The sequence below is a fragment of the Populus trichocarpa genome, chromosome 10 (assembly GCF_000002775.5).
Source record: "Populus trichocarpa isolate Nisqually-1 chromosome 10, P.trichocarpa_v4.1, whole genome shotgun sequence".
Lineage (NCBI taxonomy): Eukaryota > Viridiplantae > Streptophyta > Magnoliopsida > Malpighiales > Salicaceae > Populus > Populus trichocarpa.
In genome coordinates, this window is record NC_037294.2 from 17,054,250 (window position 1) to 17,076,706 (window position 22,457).

The 22,457-nt window shown below is 36.0% G+C and overlaps 3 protein-coding genes and 1 non-coding gene across 4 annotated transcripts; 1 reads left to right on the plus strand and 3 right to left on the minus strand.

Moving 5' to 3' along the window:
• Nucleotides 1-1,021: 1,021 nt before the first annotated feature.
• Nucleotides 1,022-3,736, plus strand: LOC7492931 (uncharacterized). Its single transcript, XM_024610291.2, has 3 exons — nucleotides 1,022-2,094; nucleotides 2,238-2,759; nucleotides 3,092-3,736. Exons 1-3 carry the CDS (start codon nucleotides 1,575-1,577, stop codon nucleotides 3,397-3,399), a joined length of 1,350 nt encoding a protein of 449 aa, XP_024466059.1. The 5' UTR covers nucleotides 1,022-1,574; the 3' UTR covers nucleotides 3,400-3,736.
• Nucleotides 3,737-8,962: 5,226 nt separating this feature from the next.
• On the minus strand, nucleotides 8,963-11,957 carry LOC7464583 (cyclic dof factor 3). The gene is made up of 2 exons (XM_024609336.2): nucleotides 11,627-11,957; nucleotides 8,963-10,650 (listed from the first exon to the last, which is right to left on the minus strand). The coding sequence occupies exons 1-2, from the start codon at nucleotides 11,828-11,830 to the stop codon at nucleotides 9,364-9,366; spliced, it is 1,491 nt and encodes a 496-aa protein (XP_024465104.1). The 5' UTR covers nucleotides 11,831-11,957; the 3' UTR covers nucleotides 8,963-9,363.
• Nucleotides 11,958-13,154: 1,197 nt separating this feature from the next.
• On the minus strand, nucleotides 13,155-13,227 carry TRNAK-UUU (transfer RNA lysine (anticodon UUU)). The gene has a single exon. It is a non-coding gene; the product is annotated as a tRNA-Lys (tRNA).
• A 2,027-nt stretch (nucleotides 13,228-15,254) lies between these two features.
• Nucleotides 15,255-19,277, minus strand: LOC18102647 (uncharacterized). Its single transcript, XM_006378531.3, has 2 exons — nucleotides 19,014-19,277; nucleotides 15,255-15,755 (listed from the first exon to the last, which is right to left on the minus strand). The coding sequence occupies exons 1-2, from the start codon at nucleotides 19,275-19,277 to the stop codon at nucleotides 15,351-15,353; spliced, it is 669 nt and encodes a 222-aa protein (XP_006378593.2). The 3' UTR covers nucleotides 15,255-15,350.
• Nucleotides 19,278-22,457: the final 3,180 nt, after the last annotated feature.

Sequence of the window (22,457 nt, forward strand, 5' to 3'; positions counted from 1 at the left end):
CGCAAGTATTTTAAGGAATGAAAGTGCAGTCTAAGGACATTCCTTACATGGAAAATAGGCGCCACCCTTTTTTTAAATAAAAAACCGGTTTAATTGAAGTTATTTACAGCCATTTTTTTTTAATCATTTTAAACGATAAAAGTTGAAATACACATGTAATGCAAGGTAATCATTTCCTGTTATTATATTTAAGTTATTAAAAGTTGAAATAATTTCATTAAAAGAAATTATTGAGTACACAACTACTAGATCATGGTTGTTCATGTAGAGGAAACAAGAGTAAAAGGGTGATGTTTTTTGGTATAGACAGATTCTAAGACCAAGGGGCCATGCCCCCAAGAGTTTTTGAACCTGTCATGTATAATGAAAGATTATACATTTACATTTACATATATTAGAGAGGGAATCCTCCAAAGGAAAATATTAACACTGATATATATCATGATTAAATTCAAATAAATATATCATCTCACCAAAAAAATAAATCTCAGCATCACCATCCAAAAAGTATTTGAGCGAAATCTTATCCATATGATGGAGCACGTACTTGCATACGACCATTAACGAGTTTCTCGCCCATACAAGATGAGTAACTTCAAATTTTCTTGTAGCAGCATTATATATATATATATATATATATATATATATATATATATATATATATATATATATATATATATAGAGAGAGAGAGAGAGAGAGAGAGAGAGAGAGAGAGAGATGGGGCTCCATGAAAGAGACGGGGGAGAAGTGCAGAAGGGGTGGGGATTAAGATGACGTGAAGGTAATAGCCTTTTTGGACTGTTATAATTAGTTGTGCAAGAAGTGATATTAATAAAGTAATGATTTGGCATAGGGGTTTGGTTGTTGGGTCAACTTCAGGTGGTTATCTGAAACCCAGGTTAAACCGGCCTCTCTCGAAGTAAAAACACAAGATAGACATATATAAACGGATAAACTGATGGAGATTGAGAGAGGAGCTGAAGTGGGGCTAGGTTATTTACTGGTGCTTGACAGGGGTTGTTATGTCAAGCCCTCATTTTCTGCCTTGAAAAGAAAGGTGTCTAGACCTGTACAAGCCCAAGCTAGCAGCCCTTGCACATTCTAGTCTTTCTTGTCAATACAGAGAGAGACAACCCAAGGAGGAAGAACCTTCAACAGTTGAAGAGAGAAGAGAGAAGAGAGAAGAGAGAGAGAGGGTCTCTCAATTTCACACGTGTGATGATTCAAAAAAGAGGAAGGAAATACTACTACCATTAAAATAACACGAGAGGTACTAGCTAGCTAGTTAAATAAAACGGTCAGTCAGGGGGGGGTTGTTAACTACTTTTAAGCCTTCTCAGTTCTCTCCCCTCCCTGGAGTCTCACAGCAGACAAAGAAAGATATAGCTCTAATTAAAGCACCCTTGCTGATCCTTGCTGTTTTCAAGAGACTTAACTTGCATCTCTCCATCCATTCCTTCATCTCTCTCTGTCAAACTTAGCTTCTTATCTTTAGAGTTTAGACTCCCACAGGATGATGACTTTATGTACAGTTGTGTAACAGCATCTGTCAGAGAAATTAAGAAATGAAGGCATGGCCAGGAAGAGTGTTCTATATGCAACACCATATAATAACAGCAGAAATGTCCTTGCTTGTTACTCTTCTAGTGCTCCCTCGTCTTCCTCTTCCTCTCCTTGCTCTTCAATGGGGATGGTTTATACAGACATTGGTTCTCTCTCTCTTAGTCCCAACTTTGGAATGACAACACCTGCCTCTTCTTCTCATGAAATGGAAAACGGGAGGCTCACTTGGGGTTTTCCTTTCATGGCAAACTATCATGCTAGCAGTGATGCTGTTGCGGAGGTTAAGGTCTCTGATTGCAGTGATGGATTTGGAGAGAACAATGAGACTATAAATCACAATGCTAACTCATCACATGAAGAGAACCCTAATGAAAATATGATAAGTGGCAGGGAAACAGATAGTGGGCAGTCAAAGCTTTGTGCAAGAGGGCATTGGAGGCCGGCAGAAGATACCAAGCTGAAGGAACTTGTGGCTCTTTATGGTCCTCAAAATTGGAACCTTATAGCTGAGAAGTTGGAAGGTAGATCAGGTAAAATTACTAAAGAAAAAGAAATTGTAAACCTCTGTTCAAATCTTGCCACTTTCATTTGTCTCCATTTTGAGTTCTCCTTTGCTTTAGGGATCTTATTTTCTAGTTTCTGCTTGGCTCATTTTGATTATTGTTATGTGAAGGTAAGAGCTGCAGGTTAAGGTGGTTTAACCAGCTGGATCCAAGGATAAACAGAAAAGCTTTCACTGAAGAAGAAGAGGAGAGACTAATGCAAACTCATAGACTTTATGGTAACAAATGGGCCATGATAGCAAGACTTTTCCCTGGAAGAACTGATAATGCAGTCAAGAACCACTGGCATGTCATAATGGCCAGAAAATTTAGAGAACAATCAAGTGCTTACAGGAGAAGGAGGCTAAGTCAATCTGTCAACAGAAGAATGGAGGAAATTCCAAGCTTTGTCGGTAGAGATGCAGGCATGAAAGCAGAACAACCACCATGTTGTCCCAACATCCCCAGTGCTGGAGGATTAAATAACTTATCGTCTTACCGAATTGTAAACTTTAATGGTGCTGGTTGCGGTGGGGTTGACAACGGCTTAAATGGATCCCCCCACATGACCATTGAGGGAGAAGCAGTCTCAAGCATTAAGGTCCCTCAAAGTGGGTTTTGTGCACAACAGACACCTTTTGATTTCTTCTTTGGTATGTGCGTCTTTTGTGACCCCCTTAATCCTCACCCTCTCTTTACATTCTCTTTTGTTTTTTGTTTATGTGGTGTATTCTTGAGTTTGTTTGGGTTTCTGTGCTACTTCCTCGTTGGTTTCTTTTTGGGAAGCCTAACTCATTTCCTAGCTTTATTCTCTTCGATTTATACAGTTGAAACCAAGCCTACCTCCATTGGTTCACTTACTTAAACAAACCTTCTCCACTAACTTTTTTGTTGCTCTAAATTCTGTATAAACTTGGGCATGCTTCTTTCTTTTAACTACTAGCAGTTCTTTTCATCTTGGTGACTGGTTTGGGTTTTGTTGCAGATCCCAAAAGTAAAGACATGCTGGGCATGTTCAGCCAAACCAGATCATGGGATAGGCCAAATGAAGAGCCCCACATTTCTGGTTTTTATCCCCAACATTACCCTCCATACTTAATGGCAACGCAACAGTCAAACTACCAAAACCCTTATTGTTTCTCAGATTTTACAGCGTCAACATTACCTCAAGAAGTTTCAGTCAGTCAGCCATCACCTTCATCACCATCAGTGGCAGATCAGAGCAGAGTTAGCGGCCATTTTGAGACTGTTGCACCACCATTCATTGACTTTCTCGGGGTAGGAGCCACATGAAGTCAGAAGTATAGCGAAAGAAAAGAAAAGAAAAAAGGCTGAAAAGGGTTATTGTTTTTCGCAGAAATCATATCAGAGAGGTGCTTAATGTGGATGTGCTCCAATATAACCGAGAGGCCATTAGAGGAAAAGGTGAAGGGATTGTAGTTAATTGTTGCAGTTGGATGGCAGAAGATAAAATCTGCATCAGTCTTTTGATGTCATGTCGCCCCAGCATCTTTTTCTTCTTCTTCCTCTTCTTCTTTTTTGTGTAGTAAAATCTTCTGCTCTCACATGAGACCCTTTCGAAGGGTAAAACAAATAAACTTGATTAATGATGAGTATTATCCTTTCTGTATTCGTTTCCTCTTTCCCCATTATTTTTCTTGTTCTTTTTTAAGCCTCTATCTTTAGTCACTGGCTTTCTATTTATTTATGTATTTTACTTAGAAAGAAGGAAATCTTGAATCTCAACACTCCAATTTCTAGAACATGAATGTTGATTGAAACATTGGAGCAATGATTCACTGATGTCGTTTGCTTTTTTTTTCTTTTCTTTTTCTACCCATACCAGTATAAAACTGCTTCCAGAAAATTATGAAGGGGAGCTAATTGTTTTTCTTTTCTTGGTCCAAGATTACCAATACTTTCCAGAGTGATTCTTCCATCATAATATATATATTCTTCCATCATCATCTAAAAAACCTAGGTGATGATTTATAGAATACAAAACAGAAAATCCTTTATTACATCCACCTCTGCATGATTTGAAGAACTCTCCTCGTATGATGATGCCACATTAATTAGTTAAAAAATAAAAGTGTTGTCTCTAACATTACATGTAAAATAACGAGAATTTGCATTTTTTAAAAACGTCAGTCGGAGGACAAGGGAGGGATTGTTTGTATAATTAACATATAAATTAAAATTTAAAACTGATGCATATTCTATAGTGGAGATGGCCCATTAGAGTTTAATTGGACGTGACTAAGTTTGTAAATAATATGTAAACAATATCGTTAATTACTCCTGAATAAAACATGGACGGGGGAGAAATTCAAAGGGCTTAAAAGTGAAACTGAGGGGACGACACTAGGATGAAAGTCTTAGTGTTTTGTTTACTTCACGTTGTCCACAAAGTTTTAACAAAAAAGGCTGAAGATAGTTGGAGCTAGCTTGACCTTAAAATGTTGGGGTTTTTTTATTTTTTGAAGGGGGAAGGTTGTTTGGTTTGTTACTGCGAAGCTGAAGAGGATGTTGATGATCATGGAGGTGACGCTGGTGCTAATAAAAAGACACAAAACAAGAAGCTGAAACTTGTATCAAACATCCTTTTCTCATGGGCCTGCAAAATTCAGGCACAAACCCTGCAACAGAACCAAACACCACCCACTCTCCTAATGCGTTGATGATGGGAACTGCTGAACATCCATTCCTTTCGTTTCCTCATCGGCAGAATCTTCTGTGATTTCATGCCACCCACATGGGGTGTATCTGTTCGCAACTGTCTACTTCTGTACAAAAAGTTCTGTATGCATATGGTTACCTGCCGATGCAAGAAACGTATTATATGATGACATGAGTTTCGATATACTGTTGTCATGGGCCAACACGCAAACATTAACCAGCTAATTTATATTTCATTCTTTCGTCCTTTCTACCCCCCGCCTTTTAAAAAAAAAAGAAAAAAGAATGGCAATCTTAACTTTGTGTTATTGTTTGCTTATCTTGAAATTAGCGTAATTTGGTAGGAAAAATATTTATTATTTGGTAACAATATAAAAAGCTGATCTGGCTGTTGCAAACTTTGATCAAACAATCACAGGAAATTGAGATTTGGAGTGATTTGCTCAAAGTTTATAGTAAGATGAATTCTGAGAAGGTAATGTTTTGTGTTTGGTTAAAAATAATTCCAAGAAGCTACTCCATGTTGTCTACTAAGTAGTAAAACAATCATCTGTAAATTCTTGTTTTTCTTCTTTCTCAGACCTCACCAATAGAAGGGATGTAAGGATGCATCCTTCGCTAGATGGGAGCTTTCCAAACTTCTATTCTTTATATTTATCAGATGAAGTTAATCTTGAAAAAAAAATCCCACAAATTCTTTTAGATATATATGTTGAAAATTTAATAAATCATTTGTATGTCTAATTCTGGGCATGGAAGTTCATCAGGTTAGAGATACTCTAACCTATCTTAGTGTCCAAGTAAATCGTGTATTTTCTAATCGTCTCCACCGCCATCTACATGAAAATAAAGTCTTTCATAAATGCAGGTATAATTGTCATATATGATTGGACGTATGAAAACATAAAACCTAGAAAAATAAATAATTTTCTGCTGGGAAAAAAAAAGAATAAAGAATTCTCAAGTTGGAATGTACTGTTCATCGTCTGTACTGTTCATCGCCTTCCTCTCTAAGAACACGGATTTGATATCAATAGGTTGTGATTTTTATGGATTAATGGTTGAAACTCTTTCTGCTCAAGATAAAGGACGTTAATCAAAGCAAGGATACTTAATAGAAATAAAAGCGGTAATCAATTTAGAGTGACGATGTTGATGAAAATGAGACTATCAATCTAAACTATAAGGAGGAGTTGTTTGAGTTTTTATATAGAACATGAACAGAGACGTAAAAGTAATTTTTAAAAAAATATAAAGTGCAAAAATATTTTTAAATTGAAAAACTTAGATTTAAATTGGTAATTCGATTAATCTCACGTGAGTAGACTGGATAAAGAAGGGATGTCCTTGTGAAAATGTCCTTGTAGCCTGGCAATGATTACAATTCGAGTTGTTTTTCTGTAATAATGGTATTTTTAAATCGATTTATGTATGAATTGAGATTAAGTTTCTCCTCAGATGATTTTAAAAATATGTCTATCTAATATGATTAAAATAATCTAATAAATTATCTTGGATGTTGACTCTAATATTTAAACTCAAAAATAAAATAAAATGGATCAAATAATTTTCACCGTCGGCAACCTCCTTTTTTTGTTTTATTAGAAAACGAAATTTATATATATATATAAAACAACATGACCGGGATAAAGTGGGCCTGGGTATGATGGCTACTGACCAGCCCAAGCAAGGGTTAGGATCAAAGACCATTGATCTAGTGGATTATTCGAACACCGGACTCATCTCGGGCTTGTGTTTCGGAGATCATGGGCCCAACCCACTAGTATTGGATGGTTCAAAAAGAAAATAGCCATGATAATTCACATGCCTTTTTATCATCAAGCCACTCGTCAACAGCCAATCTTCATGGAACAGAAACACCATTCCTGGCCTGTCGATCTGGTGGTGGGAGAGAGAAATTGGGTTTTTATTTTTTCATTTAAATAATATTTTTAAAATGGGTAAAAGTGCCTTTTCTTTTTAAATGCATTTCCGCTTTTTTAAAGTTTTTTTTTTTTTGAAAGTTGATTGTTCTTCCTGCCCATTTCGTCCACCACCACCTTAGTATTCTAATTGTTAGTATATTTTACTACATTAAAAAAATGTCAATATATATATATGCTTTATCGCTAGTTAGGATAAATATGAATTTTACGCTTTATCTCTCTGTCCTTTTCTACTTGACCCTGCGAGGCTCATGATATGCAATTCTTTCTAACTACCTCCACTCCAAATATTCTCTCTTGCTGCTGCATCTCTAGTTTACGCAGCCATCAAAAAGTTATTTTTACTGTTTTTGTTTTTTTAGTTTAACGTGAGTGTCCGGGCCAGCTTGCGCGCACCTCGACTAATCCCACGGGCCCTGAAATTAACGATCATGTAAGCCTCCAGTGGCCATCATATGAGCAACCACAAGGCTCGAACCTGACACCACAGAGAGAGCAAACCTCTTGGTCCCAAACTTTTACCACTGGACCACCCCACCTAGATGATTATTTTTACTGTTTTATCATTATTACATATGGATAATAAAAATATATATCATGCGGTGGATATTGCCCCGGAGCATATATATATATATATATATATATATATATATATATGAAGTGTGCTCTAGCTTGACCTATATATCAAAATCTAAGTCAAGGGTTTATCAATATCTAAAAAAAGAGGTCTTCAATTTATTGCCATCGCATGACATTATACACTGAAATAATAGTACTAGGAAGGAAGTTGACATTGCGCCAATACCCGGAAAAGTAGTTTTAGTGGGAGATACATTTTATCAAAGGTTTCCACATATAATAATAATATTTTTTATTTTTTAAAATTTATTCTTAATATCAAAACGTTAAAAATATATAAAAGAATAATTTAAATCTAAAAGAAAAAAGAAAAAAGAAAAAATACAGTTTTACCGCGATGCTATTAGTTAAAAGCCGATGGAAGAAAGTAAGTTTTTCTTGGAGGAGAACCACAAGATTGAGAGATTTTATGAGGGATTCCAGTCATGAAAAGTTGGAATTGATGCGAAGCTTGAGCTCTCGCACATCATGATCGATCAATTCCCGGGGAGATAATGCTGGAGTTGCTAGGTTGCAGTGGCATTTAGTTGTGCTGAGGTCACGAAACTATAGCAGGAAAATACAATACAAGAATATCTTTCTCCATATAAAATAAAAGCAAAAGGAACAAAAAGAAAGAGAAAAAAAAAAAGATGGTTATATATATATATATGTGGCCCAATATCTTTTGCGGGATGGTATCACATGCTTTGGGTCCCAAAACAACTAGTAACATTTTGCATAAATTGTGGCCCTCTGCTGTTGATTACAACAATGAAATATCTGATTGTTTCACCTAAGCTGATAGAGCAGGGACATACGTATCTAAGTTGATCTTGATCGATCAATGAAGGCCGAACAGAGAGAAAGGCGAACATCACTTTGACAAGAGGGTTAGCTAACATGGGTTACCCCTTGCACAATTTGTGGCAAATGAATACAAAAGAAAAGAGAGCGAAAAGGCTGGCAGAAAGATGGAAGCAGAGGAAAACTTTTTCCCTAGCGTTTCCACCTTTTGGTGTTGTTGCTTGTTTGGATTCCCTGGGCATGAAAGAGAAAGATGCTTGGGTTTCTCGAGCATATAAAAATTCAAGTTTATCTGTTCAAATGCGGGAGTGCCCGCAGTAACCTTTTCCACTCCGAGCCCTTTGATTTTGTATATAACAAATAGGAGGGAGAGGGACCATGAGTGGCATTTAGTTGGATGAATAATGAAGAAGACCTTTTACTGCACAAGCATCATAAAAGCTGCTTAGTTTCCATGTTATACCATGGCCTTGGATCTTACAAAGGAATGACTTGTACTGAATGACAGCATCTTGAACCCATGTAGAGTGATATGACTTCTGATTCACTCAGTATTGAAGGGAATCCATGGACTGCTTGTTCCATCATGAGATTTTAGGGTCAAATCCCTTCTAGAAGGAAAAAACCCTGGATCAAAATACCTACTTTAGAACGGGAGTTCTCGGTGTCACTAGGCAAGACTTGCAAATTTTATTTTGTTTTGATCGTTCTTCAAGCTAGAAGTGCCATTAGAAAGTCAGGTGCTGAATGAGATTTAAGAGTTTATCCTGCAAAGAGTAGGGTTTTGTTGTATCCAAGAATCTCTCTTCTTTCAACTATTGTCTCACACTTTTGATTTATATAAATATATAAACTTTAAGGATACCGTGTACATGAATAACTTGGTAAAATAATACCATCTAAGATGGACAAGGAAAAACAGCTGGACATAAAGTGGCAGGGGAGACGGAGATCAGGATGTGTTCCAGTCAGAGGTGGCTATGCTCTTCTAGAGGGTAAAAATAGGGAAACCCTTTCCTGGTTTTCCTGTATAGCAATTCTTTGTCAGTAAGGTGGCCTTCTGGTCGTGTCAGATGTCAAGTGTCAACCTTCTAATGTAAAAGGGAACACAAATTTGTTGAGAGTGAAGCTGCACTAGACTTGTGAAAAACTCCATTTCATGTAATTACAATTATTGCAGAAAGTGTACTACTTAACCGATCTCTCATCAATTGTTCTCATGGAAATTGAGAGACCGGGACAATGCAGCAGGGTTCGCTTGCAACACTGAAGTTCTCCCAGCCATGTCATTTTTGTCTTCGTTTTTTGATTGAAAGCCCTTAAAGAGACCTCCTCCATTAATAGAATTGGATTTTTCACTCATGATCCCGAGGGTCGCCCATATAGAGCTCTTTGCAGCTTCACTAGGATCATCAATCCTCGATGTCTTCGGAACCAAAACACCTTTTACTGATTTGGTGCCCTCCCTCGAGGGCTCTTTTAAGTAGGCTGGATGAAGGATGCTGCCATCCCTTGAATGTTTACCCAGTGTAGAAGTAGGACTGGAGTCTAGGGTACAGTGCTTTAGAGAGGTTGATGGAGGGGATACACATGGCGGTACATTCCAAGGGCTCGGGACAGTACAACCCCAGTAAGTTGGTGCAGGGTAAAACGATACTGGAAAGCCTGGGGGGTAAAACGTAGGTGGAGGCAGCGCAGAGTTCCATTGATATGGCCAAGGAGGCCCGGGGAAGCAGGGAACCTGGGGAGGAAAGGATTGATAATCCTTATTAACTGCTTCTCTCGAATTACCATTACATCCCTTCTCTGATGAATCCGAAGCTGTGGCGGGAGATCCACTTGAGCGATCATCCCCATTACTTCCCGCCCCTCCACAAGGAACAAAGATTCTATGTTCAGGCCTGTGATACTCATTTCGAACACTATTTTGCGTTTTCTCTGAAAGATTCAACACAGAGGCAACAGAATCACAAAGAGGAGAATCGGAACCAAATGCAAGGACAGTGGTGTTGTTTCCGAAAGAGGGGTTATGAACTCCATTCATGGCATGGACTTGAACTGTTCGGAGAGCTTCTGATACCATTAAGTGACGATAATGTGAAGCTGAAGAGCTCTTATTCTTGCGCCGTCCTGCTCCCACAGGCACATTCCTCATGGTTCCTCCAGCAGTCCAGTATCTCTGACACTTTTTACAGAAATGACGAGGCTGATTGACGTTGTAATTGTTGTAATAACAGAATTTAGTATCCATGCTATTACATCGAGGGCATGGAAGTATTTTATCAGGCTTCTTCAGAGTCTTTTCTTGTGAGATGCTTGTCTCCCTTTGTTCTTCATCCTTACTGCTTTTCAGTGATGAAGTTTCCCTCTCAACTGAGGGAGTCTTTGGATTCTCACTAATTCCTGATGATGTTGGATCTTTTGAATCCTCGGTGATCTGACACGAGGTAACATCTTCTTGTTTCTCGTTGGCAATTTCCTCTCCTGAAGACTCCTAAAATGTCAAAAAAAAATAAAAAAAATGAGAAGAAATAGAGACAACTTACTTATGTAGAGTTGTGTACTTGTATGTACAATTTTTCAAGCCAAAAGCAGGTGGGAATAGGTGGGATTGAAATTGAAATACAATCAGTTTAGTTAAAATAAAACTCTGTAGGAGTACAGAGTTTAAAAACAACTTCACACGGAACTCTGTCTCATTTTCAATTGGAAATAAATAGTTCGAGTATCCCAAGTACTAAAAAAACTTTTCGTGAAGCCGTTATCAGAGGCAAAACCATTAGATGTTATCGAGTTGCCGCTAGTAAAGATCAGTCTAATGAACCGCAAAGCTTTCCCTAAAAGACACGCAGTGCCATGCCAGAGATGGCAAAACAGAACAGTGATCCAATAGGAAAGACTGGACCGAGAAAATATGTGATAAGTATGAAAAGTTGAGGAATCTGACAAAATCATATGATCCTCGATGGAGGAAATAAGTGGATCAATCTTCCTAACTATTTCAAAATGGAAAGTAATGGTGAAATACTGATATAGAGCCTGGTGGTCTGCAATTCATCATTACTAATTCTGCTTTAAAAGAAGTCTGAACGAAGATCTTCTAAAAAATAAGCACAGGGTAAAGTACATATGGGAAAATTTTAGTAATAGTTATCGCCAAAACACGACAAATAATAAAAGTGGAAGGCGAAGATTAAAAACCCTTCTGTGCCGCCAAGAAAAAGGAGAGAATGGAACAGTTCCTTTATTTTGAAATTCTAGTATTAACAGTAGAAGAATCTCATGTCCGATTCCCATAAATCAATGAGTGTTCCACCTCCTAAAAATCAAAAGACATGGATGAACTAAAATGGACGCACAAACAATTTCTTCGTTTTGAGATTAGAAGTCCAAATAGTAACAAAATAATTTTTATAATCAAGGCAAACTCAGAAATATGCAATCCCAGTCGACATACAAAATACACATACCCTGTGGTTGCCTTCTTGCTCTTCCTTGTCTTTTTCGTGCAAGCAAGTAGTAGCAGTGTAACAGTACTCCTCAGGCTCGGGTGGGGCAACTGGTGTTCCTGAGGAAGACTCGTGCTTGTTAATAGCACAAGACACATCCCCCTCCAGCTGATTGACTTGCAGTGGAATCGTCTTCCCAAACAACTTGATCGCCAAATCCGACATTCTCTAGCTAAAAGAAGAGGCAATCCCTGTCTCTCAGCTTGTGCTGTGAGTGGTTTTTTTTTAGTAGTGTATTTTTGGGGATCGGACGAGGTGGAAGAGAGGAAGAAAGAAAGAGTTTGAAAGTAATCTGTTTGCTGGTGGCAAGTAATTAAACAAAGTGGGGGAATGCCACATCAGAAAAAAGGCAAAATTTTGTGAGCCACAAGTTTATGTGGCCTTTAAGATCTAAGCTTGCTGTTTGGATTCCCCACATTTGCTTGCCAGGATAATGCTGCCCGGTCCCATTCTTTTTTTCTTCTGCCATGTCAGCATCTCCGATGCTCCATTCATTCGGGGATCCACCGGAGTTGGTCCTGAGGGGCTTGACCAACCCCTCGAACATAAAATCAAAGTTCATGGTAGTTCTATAGGTAAATAAATCGTGGATTTCAAGTTCGATACCAAGCTTGGATTCGGTTAGTTGCCCTTGAGTTTTCTAGAGAAAAATTATTAGCTCAAATCAAGCTCGAGATAATTATAGCTACAGTGTAACATCTTTTGTAAATCGATTTCAAATAAACCTAAAATTTGACTCTCGTTCTCCAGCTCCAGGCTACACGATAGCTTGTATTTTATTTGAATTGGTTTTAGGGAATGGAAAATCTAGATTTTGATTTGTGTTCCATTGGAAATTAAGTTGAATTAGACCATAAGGAATTCGAGTCCAAGTCTACCAAGGGTGAAGTTTGAATAGGTTTCCTATCCTAGTCACTTTTCAGAGTCTATTTTATTTTTGCGTACAATATTGAATAGAAGATGTTTATTTTAATAAATAATTTATAAAAAAACTAGTTAATAAAAAGTATTTTATGTTCCCTTTCAAACTTAGTTTATTTGTTAAAAAATATTTTCAACTTGTTAAATTCAGTAAAATATTTTACATATAGTAATTTATTTATTATATCATCCAACTATTTTAACCACCATTACCACGATCATCTCACCACATTCTCATTCTTCATCATCATCATTTCATTACTGCTACGACCCAACCACTTCATTGTTACTTTCTCTACTACCACTATTATTTCACTTATAATCATCATCATCATTAAAAAAAGTATTTTACAGGTAAAATAATTTATATTTATAAAATATTTTACCTAAAACAAAATAACTTAAAAATTATTAGAATTCAAGGGAGTTGGGCATTTAAAATTTATGTACTCACTGTGTTCACGCCACAATCTATTAATTAGAAAGAAAAAACTAACATATTGGAGAATGTAATTGACATAATTAAATTAAAATTAATTAGTAACTAGCAGAAAATTAATCAGCAAAACGCCGTCTGTGGGAATCGAACCCACGACCACATGGTTAAAAGCCATGCGCTCTACCAGCTGAGCTAAGACGGCATTTCTGTAAGAAAATAAAACATAGCATATAAATAGTTTATATTAACATGGCGACAAAAGGCGAGGAGTCTTGGCGAGTTTTTTAACAACCTTTTGGGTTGAGATATTGACAAGCTGTCAAGCTCCACTTGCCATGTAAGCACGTGGCACGTGACCCACCTTGCTGTCCTGCACAGCTACAAGGAATTAATAGCTGCTCCCCTGCCACATCACCACCATATCTTACATGACCCACCTGCAAAAAGCGAAGTGAAAAGGTCATCTGACACATCCGTGCCGTTGATTCCCTTAACAACTCATATCTTGCAACGTGTCATACAGGAATCATACATATTATTAAAAATAATAAGAAATATCTTAAATGATAAGAATTAGTTAAAAAAAATATACCCGATATTAATAAGAATTTTCTTATTTAATTTATTTTCTCTTTCCTTTTTATATATATCCTTTATACCATGCGTATTTCATAACTATAACATGATTACTGCCGGAAACATCTCCCGTCGGATTTCATCAATGCGTAGGGTTTTTATTTTGCAAAAGAATCTTCTTCTAGTGGCTGCCCCATGCTCAGTTAGGAAGGATATAACTTTCTTGGTTGCCGCGACGTGTCAAGTTGATGAAGGTGGGAGGACAGGAATAAATCTTTGTAAATTCTTTTTGATATTCATTATATTAAAAAATTAATTAGAAAAAAAATTAAAAATATTTTTTCAATGTAAAAACAAATACAATCATTGTAGCTTTTTTATATCACCCTTCCTTTTTGTACCGCTACAAAACTTCACCTCAAAAACTTTATAATTTTATCCGCGCAGTATCCAATATATTATAATCTAGTTAATTAAAAATACTTTTATTTTATCATCCAATAAAGCTAGGGCAAAAGGTGTTAATTTAGTCACTTGCTTCTCTTGGTTTTCACCCATTAATTTTACTTTAAAAGAATTACAATATGCTCATTGTTTTCCAAATAAAGTTCTCCTAATTAACATGTTAATTATTAATAGAGAAAAGTAAACGAGTGCTCGTGGAGCAATCGTTAAGTACTATTTAATATATTTATGAAACTCTATTCATGATTAATTTATGCTATAAAACAATAAAAATCAATGACATTTATCAAAGAAATTAAATAAGGGCTACTTTATATGGTAGTTTTTGAAGTATCTGTCATAAATTATAAACAAAAAAGAAAATAAATACTATGATTGATTAGAAACGATAAATAAATCTCAACAAGTTCCCACCCCTGTTTAACTGATCCTAATTAATATTTGCAAAATCTCGGTAAGCTTGTAAAAGAATTGTTAAGTTGTTAAAGTTCAGCTAATTAATTATTTTAGTAATCGCCAATTCTTTTTCTTTTTTTTGGAAAACAATTTACAAATGGAATTTTCTATTAAAGTTTCACACAGATTAATATGTAAATCCATAAATGATAAAATACGGATCTTGCGTCGGGGAGAGAATCTTATATAAAATTCTTGTTTCTGTAAAGTTATTATTTTATTTAAGAAATAAAACCATGTTCTCTCCTGCCAGTTAAATAATAATTTTGCTATACTCACTACCACGTAATTGGTAGACTCGGCAACTCATCCTGCCGAGTCGCAACTATGCCATCATCGATTGTTCATCGTGCTGTTAGAACCTGAGCGATTTTATCCAAGAGCGGAGCTAGGAATTTTTTTATCTTGGGCTATAAACTGTTACTTATCCTTGTTGTAGAGCTAAGTTAGAGCTTGGAAATTCTTATTTGATCGTGATGGTTTTGCATTCTTTGCGACTCTCTGTTTAAATTTTCTTCAAAACCTAAGCTAAAACTCGATATTGTTGAGAAGAAGAAAATAAAAATCCTATGGTGTTTCTCGAGTATTGATAAAGGTAAAAGAGTGGATTTTAATAAATGATAGAAGACAAAATCTCTGTAAGGAGTGGGTTTTTACAAAAAAAACAAAGGCATCGCGCTCCCTGCTGGGGTTCGGGGCGGAACCCCGAAATTTTTTTTTTCTTGCACAAAATCCATAAAGTTCATTACTGCATATAAAGCTCCAAATAAAATTTAGTTAAAATAACAAAAACACAACTAAAATTAACCCTACAAAAACATATAGGATTTAACGAGAGTATGATTCCCAAAGAAAAGGAACAGACAAATTAAAGCTCTTAGCATTAGCTGCACTTGCAATCCTAGGCCAAAGATCAGCACACTCCTTTCCAATTGGACCGGTAATTGCTGAGCCTTTCATTTCTCCTTTGGGGTTCACAATGACACCAGCATTATCTTCAAAATACATGAAAATACCATCCTTTCGACGCCAAGGCTTACGCTGCCTAACAATGACAGCAGGCATAACCTTCTTCCTGAGATCAGGCTTCCCCTTCTTGACAGTGGCCATTACCATATCACCAACGCAGGCAGAAGGCAAGCGGTTCAAGCGACCCTTAATTCCCTTCACAGATATGATGTAAAGATTATGCAGGGAGAGTATTAAGTTTTTTAATAATTTTTTTAACCTGGGCTACAGCCCACCTTAGCCTCCTATACTCCTCCGCCCTTGATTTTATCAATATGGTATCAATTCTTGGAAGCCCAGTTATCGTAGAATTATTTTCCATGTGAACTCGAAGACTCGCTGGGATATAAAAATAGCCGAAGAGGATTAGATATTTACTTAGTGCGATGAAAAAGCAAAGTGGAAAGTGAAAAGAAGTGGAAGTGGGACTGCCATTAGAGCAGAGCATGTCATCTGAGGCGGCGAAGGATGGATATTGCTGATGAATGCTAGTGCATGCAATGGCCAATAACAGGGCTCTTGTATGTGTCAATTATAATGTCTGAGCACCGCAGTTTTGACTTTTGGCCGACCACAAATGACAACACGGTTATAATAAAGTGCTCAAATACGTAGTGAAAATAAATACAGCAGTCAGTACAAGATATAGGGTGGGAAGACGGATGTGATCGATCATGGACCGACCACAAATTCTTGTCAAGAGCCATATGTGCGTGCATATTGTATATTTGATTAATTAAAACGAGGAAGTTGAGGTTGACCATAAATATTGGATTGCATAACTGGCCAGTAGCGCCGCGCGTAAGCGAATGCGAGGGTTCTACGCTCCTTTGCTTATGTAGTTTTATTACGAGTAAAGTATATAAACTTTTCAAATGTAATTTAAATAATCTTTTGTTTTTATAATTGCCCCCTAAATTCTTGTAGTTGTAAAGGGTCTTTTTCTTCAATGATGGTGCCCATACATATATGTATATGTATATGTATGTATGTATGTGTGTGTGTATTACTTTGCTACAATAACAAGAGAGTGTAGTGTACCAGACCTTACAAGTTGAAATTACCAATATGGGGAAACATTCACAATAATAATAATAATTTAGCGTAAACTCTGTAGACGGAGGAATTAAGATTTGTCCTCGTAGTTTTCAAACTACGAGGACAGAGATCAAGATCATAATGACGCAATCACCCTCGTAGACAACGGAAAGTACTTGCCAACAACGGTATCAGACCGACAGGATTATTAGTAATTACTAATTAGTGCCGTTGCTTATTATTTCTCTCTTCCTTGCCACTTCCCGCGGCAAGAGGTGGTGGTGGGGCAAGGAGGAGTTTGTAAATTCCTTTGACCACTCCATTTAACGTTCTCCACTAATTGCAGATGGGACAAGGGAGCCGAGTCTCCTTCAATCATCACAGATTGACCATTTCATCTGCCCCTCTCCATTTTGACCTATGGAATTATGCACCTAGAGTTCTTTTGATGAAGAATTGAAGATGGAACTCCTTGAATGGATGCTTCTTGCCACCGAAAGGAAAGGTAAAAAAGGGGGCTTTTAGAGAGCCAGCCCAAGGTGGGTAGACAGACTCCATTAACTAGAAGCGCTTTTCTCTCTACCTTGATGGCCTGGGCCACAGTGGCCGACTCAAACATCTATATCAATGGAGTCATTCAATCACTTTTAATTGTCATGTTAAAACCGATTTCATGTGTTAAATTGTTTTTTTAGGGTTTTTAGATTTCAAAATAAATAAAATATTTAATCTTCATGTTAATATTGAACTATATTAAATTTGATGTAGACAGAAGAAAAAAGAAAAGGAACACGAGAAGGAAATATACTAAAATTTTTACGGTATAAAACATTATATCCTTATTTATACAAAATAAATAAAATAAAGAAATATTAGATACAAATTAGAACAATAAAATAATAATCTCTATAATAATTAAAACAGTTTCCGATTGTTATCACCCTCAGTTCGCAGAGATAGCATTCCTCTCGCATTTATTTATTTTCCCCTTTAATTTCATAATCTAATTACAAAATTCGATCCTTACCTCTCCATCTGCATTAGATTTTCATGGGATTTTTCTTTTTGACATTTTTCATATGATTTTATGAGATCATCAAGGAAATGATACATAAAATTTAATCTGCAATAACTACAAATATGATTATTATTATTCTTATCGAATTGAGTGGGGTCACTAGCTAGGATTTGGGTACTCTAGCTAGAAACATGACCTCTCATGTTTCAAATCTGACAATTGATTTAATTTGAAACCACGCACCTATTCTAATTAGGGGAGAAAAATAAAGTATTAAAAATTTAAATTACTTTCATTTTTATCATACACTAAACTAAACCATAACCATGGATTCGCCTCTGAATTAATCTAGATGGATAAAACAACATTCAAACAGGCTGGAATGTAAATGTCTCAGCAACATGCATTTTAAATATCATCATGTCTAAGGAACACTGATACTTCAAAAGCAGCTACAAATGGTAGGCAGTTTCCTCCATTCACTAGTAATTCTGCTGGTAGTTTCTCAGCTTATCTTCTTGAATGCTACCTCAACATCATCAAGTAATTAAACCCACAAACTCGCCTGCTTAAAATGCTCTGTCCACGGGCTCGAGCTCTTTAATATATGCTAAACCAAGGAAAGATGCAAACAAGTTGATCTATGTTTTATTTTGATAACTGAAAATACAGACAATCACAAAGCCAGGTGCCGGGAGGGAGAGTTAATTTAGAGTACAGTGATTATTCAGGAACAGGAGCCAGTAACCGCCACACCCCTGAGCCGCCTCCTGGCCTGGGGGAGACTGATTAAGCTCGGTCAGTTCAATGATCGCGCAATAGATTTGTAAACTAAAAGAGCCCTTCTGTTCAGTGTCTTCTGGCAAGATTAAAGTCTGTGTTTCTTGAAGTATTTGCCTTGCTTTCAAGATTGAATTTTGAGGCAGCAACCGGAGTTGATTATCATTTATTATTGCTGGTTGTAAATATTTTTTTTTTGTTGGTTCTAAACGTAAACAAAGTGGATTAATGCTTGTAGTATTGTAGAGTGATTAGTTTCCCTTTATCATGATAGTATAAATGATTTTCCATTATTATTAATCACATTTTTTTACAAGCAGATGGCCACAAAATGAACTTAAACTGGAAAAATAAAATAATATTTAAAAGGGAACAACCTACAAATTGGGCTTCAAAAAGGATTCAATTCCTTCTGACAAGAATATTCCTGTCCTTAGGAATAAAAATAGGCAAAATATATCTGCTAAGCATTATTTAAATATTTATTTATTATACTTTGTTTATTCTTGAATTATGATAAAAAGAATACAAATTAAATATTTGAATGAAAATGAATGATATTGATTATAAACATTAAATAGTTATATGGTATTAATTTAAAGTGTTAACAATAAATTAATCTATAATTAACTAATAAAAGTAAAAGCCTCGTCTTGCTTCTTCATCAGTGAAATCTCCACACCATTTCTAGACCAATTTTGACTGCCCAGAACTCTGCTCGCAAAGCCAACCCCAGCAGCAAAACCCTCAAGGAATCGACCCCAATCGTCTCTATGCAATCCTCCAGCACCCGAAAGACCTGGATCTGCTACCCCGTCTGCATCAAGCTTTTTTGGATTAGTTGAAACTTTTGTTAGATAAATATCTGTGGAGGTTTTGGTTTTGCTTTCTGTAGGGTTCCCAACCCTCATTTTTTCTTTTATATGTATACATGTGTGTGTATGTATATCTTGAATCGAAACATAATAGATTTTCGTGTTTCTTTATTGAGTTAATTATATATTAATTCCTGTAGTTTAACCAAACTAATTAATTAATCTCATAGTTTCATTTCAGGAACTATATATTTAATCCTTTTTTAAAATCCATTTATAACACATTAACCATCTTCATCCATTTTCATTTTTTTTATTTCAAGAAAGAGGAAAAACCGTTAAGATAAAAATATCAATGGGAAAAAAATGCCTTTTTAAAACTATTTAATTGTTTTTTATACATTAATAAACTTGTTTTGATAAAGTATAAGATCAAGTTATAATTAACTTTTATTCGTTTTATTTTAGCAAGGTTGCCAAGATAAAAAAAAAAAAAAAAACTAAATGAAATCCATTAGAGTCAATCCAGCGATTTGAAAGTTTCTTCATTAAATTCACAGTGTATTGCCGATTAAATGAAAAAAAAATTCTCAATCTGAGCTTGACAGGGTTATGGATTCACCATTTTTTTTTTTTATTAAGATGGACCGACACATGGAGTGAATTCAGTTTTTTCAACAGTGCCAGTGTGTTTTCGCCTGGTTCTGATCCATTTTTCCTTGTGTGCTGTGAATGATTAGGCTTTTCTTGTCTTGTCTCAGAATTATTGCATTTTAGGTGAGTTTAGAATCTTATGAAGGCTGCTATTATTCCAAAGCATCCACAAAGTACAAACAGTAACGTAGCATCATATTTAGATAATAGAATAAATATTGAACTGGAAACTAGATTGATCATAGAAGGAAAACTTTACACCCGAAGTGATTAAATTTTGGTTCTGATAATTATTGCCCCGAAAGAGAGTGTGCTTTGCCTTTTGACTTGTTTGTGAACCTAACAGAATGAGTTTGTGTTGTTATATTCTTTGTTTTTTAGTATTTTCTTTTGTCAAGTTCATGTTGTCATCTTCTTCTTTGTTATCTTGAAGCGTGGCTTCCGCATTTTTTCGTGTCAGTTCTCTTTCAGTAACTAGCTTGTTGCTTCTAATTAACCCATCTGGATTTGTTCTTCAAGCAGTAAAGAGGGGTTGTGTTTTTCTGGGTCGAGTCATGTCAAACTGAGACATATTGCGTCATTAGATGTTGCGTTTTATCAGAAATGAGTTAGTCTCGCCTGAATTATTTGAGGGAATATTTCTGCATGATTCCACTTTGTCTCTGTCAATCAAGTCGAGGGGTATTGGACAAAGGTTGTTGTGCCTCGTAAAGAGGATTCTGGAAGTTGGGCATCACTTAACGAGGCAAGTGCGACGTTCACTGGTTCGCCGAGGAAAGCAATTATATCTATACTTTCCCTGAATTTTCGTTTTATAGTTTAACATTGTGTTCTTGTAGGCCTAGAGAAGAAGTTAAACATGACGCGACGGGTTGGTTGTAGTCATGAGCAGTAATTTATTGAAATGTTTAGCCATCTGCCTTGTTTAAAATCTACACAGGACTGGCACTTTCATTTGTTTATCTGGGCCATGTAACAATCTCGAGGATCCTGTATGCTCATGATCCCAAGTGACTTACAGTTTGAATATTGAGGTTTTGACTCTGATCTTGCATCTGCTCTAGTGGAAGATGAGTTACAAGGGTGAATTCTCTTGAGAATGGATGAAAAGGAAAGCACGCTACTTTGTTGTTTGTTGCTGCACTTAAAATGGCTCGATCTTCTTCCTTTTCCTTTTCCTTAAAACGGATGCACTTGCAAAAGATGGTGTCACTTCACAATAAGATGGAATTGCTTGCCTTTCACTTCTAAACACAAGAGTCTATGTCTGTTGTTTGCCGATGTGCGTAAATTACTTGCTTCTATCTTTTCTCTACAGGAGCCCATTCCCAGCCACAACACTCCAGTTCCAAAAATGACCTGGACCTTGTAGCACTAGCAGGTACAAATTCCAGAGGATTTTAGTCTTTCAATGAGTCGGAGCATCTTCAGTATAGATGCTAAATGAAAAAGTTAAAAATATAAAAAAATATTATTTCAATTTTTTACTGTATATTTTACATGTTTTAAAAGAATATTTTTATGTTTTAAAAAATTAAATTTTTATTTTTTTATTTTCTCTATTTTAAATTATTTTTTGATGTTTTTTAATCGTTTTAATGTGTTAATATTAAAAATAAATTTTATTAAAATAAAAAATATTATTTCAATATATTTTTAAATAAATAATATTTTAAAAAATAACCAATATCACAATACCAAATAAAATACGTGACTGTTTGTGTATTCACTCGTAGAAGAGGCTGTATCAGTAATTTGATTGTTTTTTCTTTCGGTGCATGGTTTGTCATTTTTCTTCGCCTTCCGCTTCGAGAGAGTTTTGACCAAGTTAAATAGGATTTGCTTGGAGCTAATTCCCTTCTCTTCATACCAATTACCAAATGCATATAAATTATAAGCAAATAGATTAATGACGCATTGCTCGGGTCATTTCAGCGTGTGTTCGTGTTTGAATTACAGCAATATATCTCAGTTTTTACTTTGTTGGGATTGTGACTAGTTCCTTTTGTTTCTCTTTTCCTGATTCCTGAGGCCATATTCTTCTCATCTTCTTTCCATGCTATTGGATTTGTGAGATCTCCTCTCTTATGGGTCCCTTTAAAGAATAATAATCCATGGGAGGCACCTTTGCTTAAATGACTTTTGACACACCGGTCCTTCTCCTACAGACCTAAAAAAAAACACATGGCCCCTTCGGCATCATCCCAGAATCTCCTTTACATGTTATAGAATAAATTAAAGCAAGAGGAGCCTTCAAGTACAGCAGCTGGTTAAAGAGAAAGGTTCTTCAATAACTCTTCCTTCTTTTCTTGTTTTTCAAACATTCGGGCCGCATATCGCAAAAACTTTGTCAATAATTTTTATTCTTTTCTTTGAATATGAACTACGAAACTTGCTACTAAAGAATGAATGTAGTCTTAGGGCAGAAGCGGATGCTTGCTTAGGAAGAACTTGCTGTTAAAATGGGCCTACCACTGCAATGGATCCACCACATCGGGTTTATTTTTTGTTAAAAGTTTTTATTTTTTATTTTTATCTAATGGAATGTGTTGGCAATAACAACACAATCGCTGAACTTTTTCAATCTTTTCCTCCCTATAAGGTGTCCAAATGGCTGTTGAT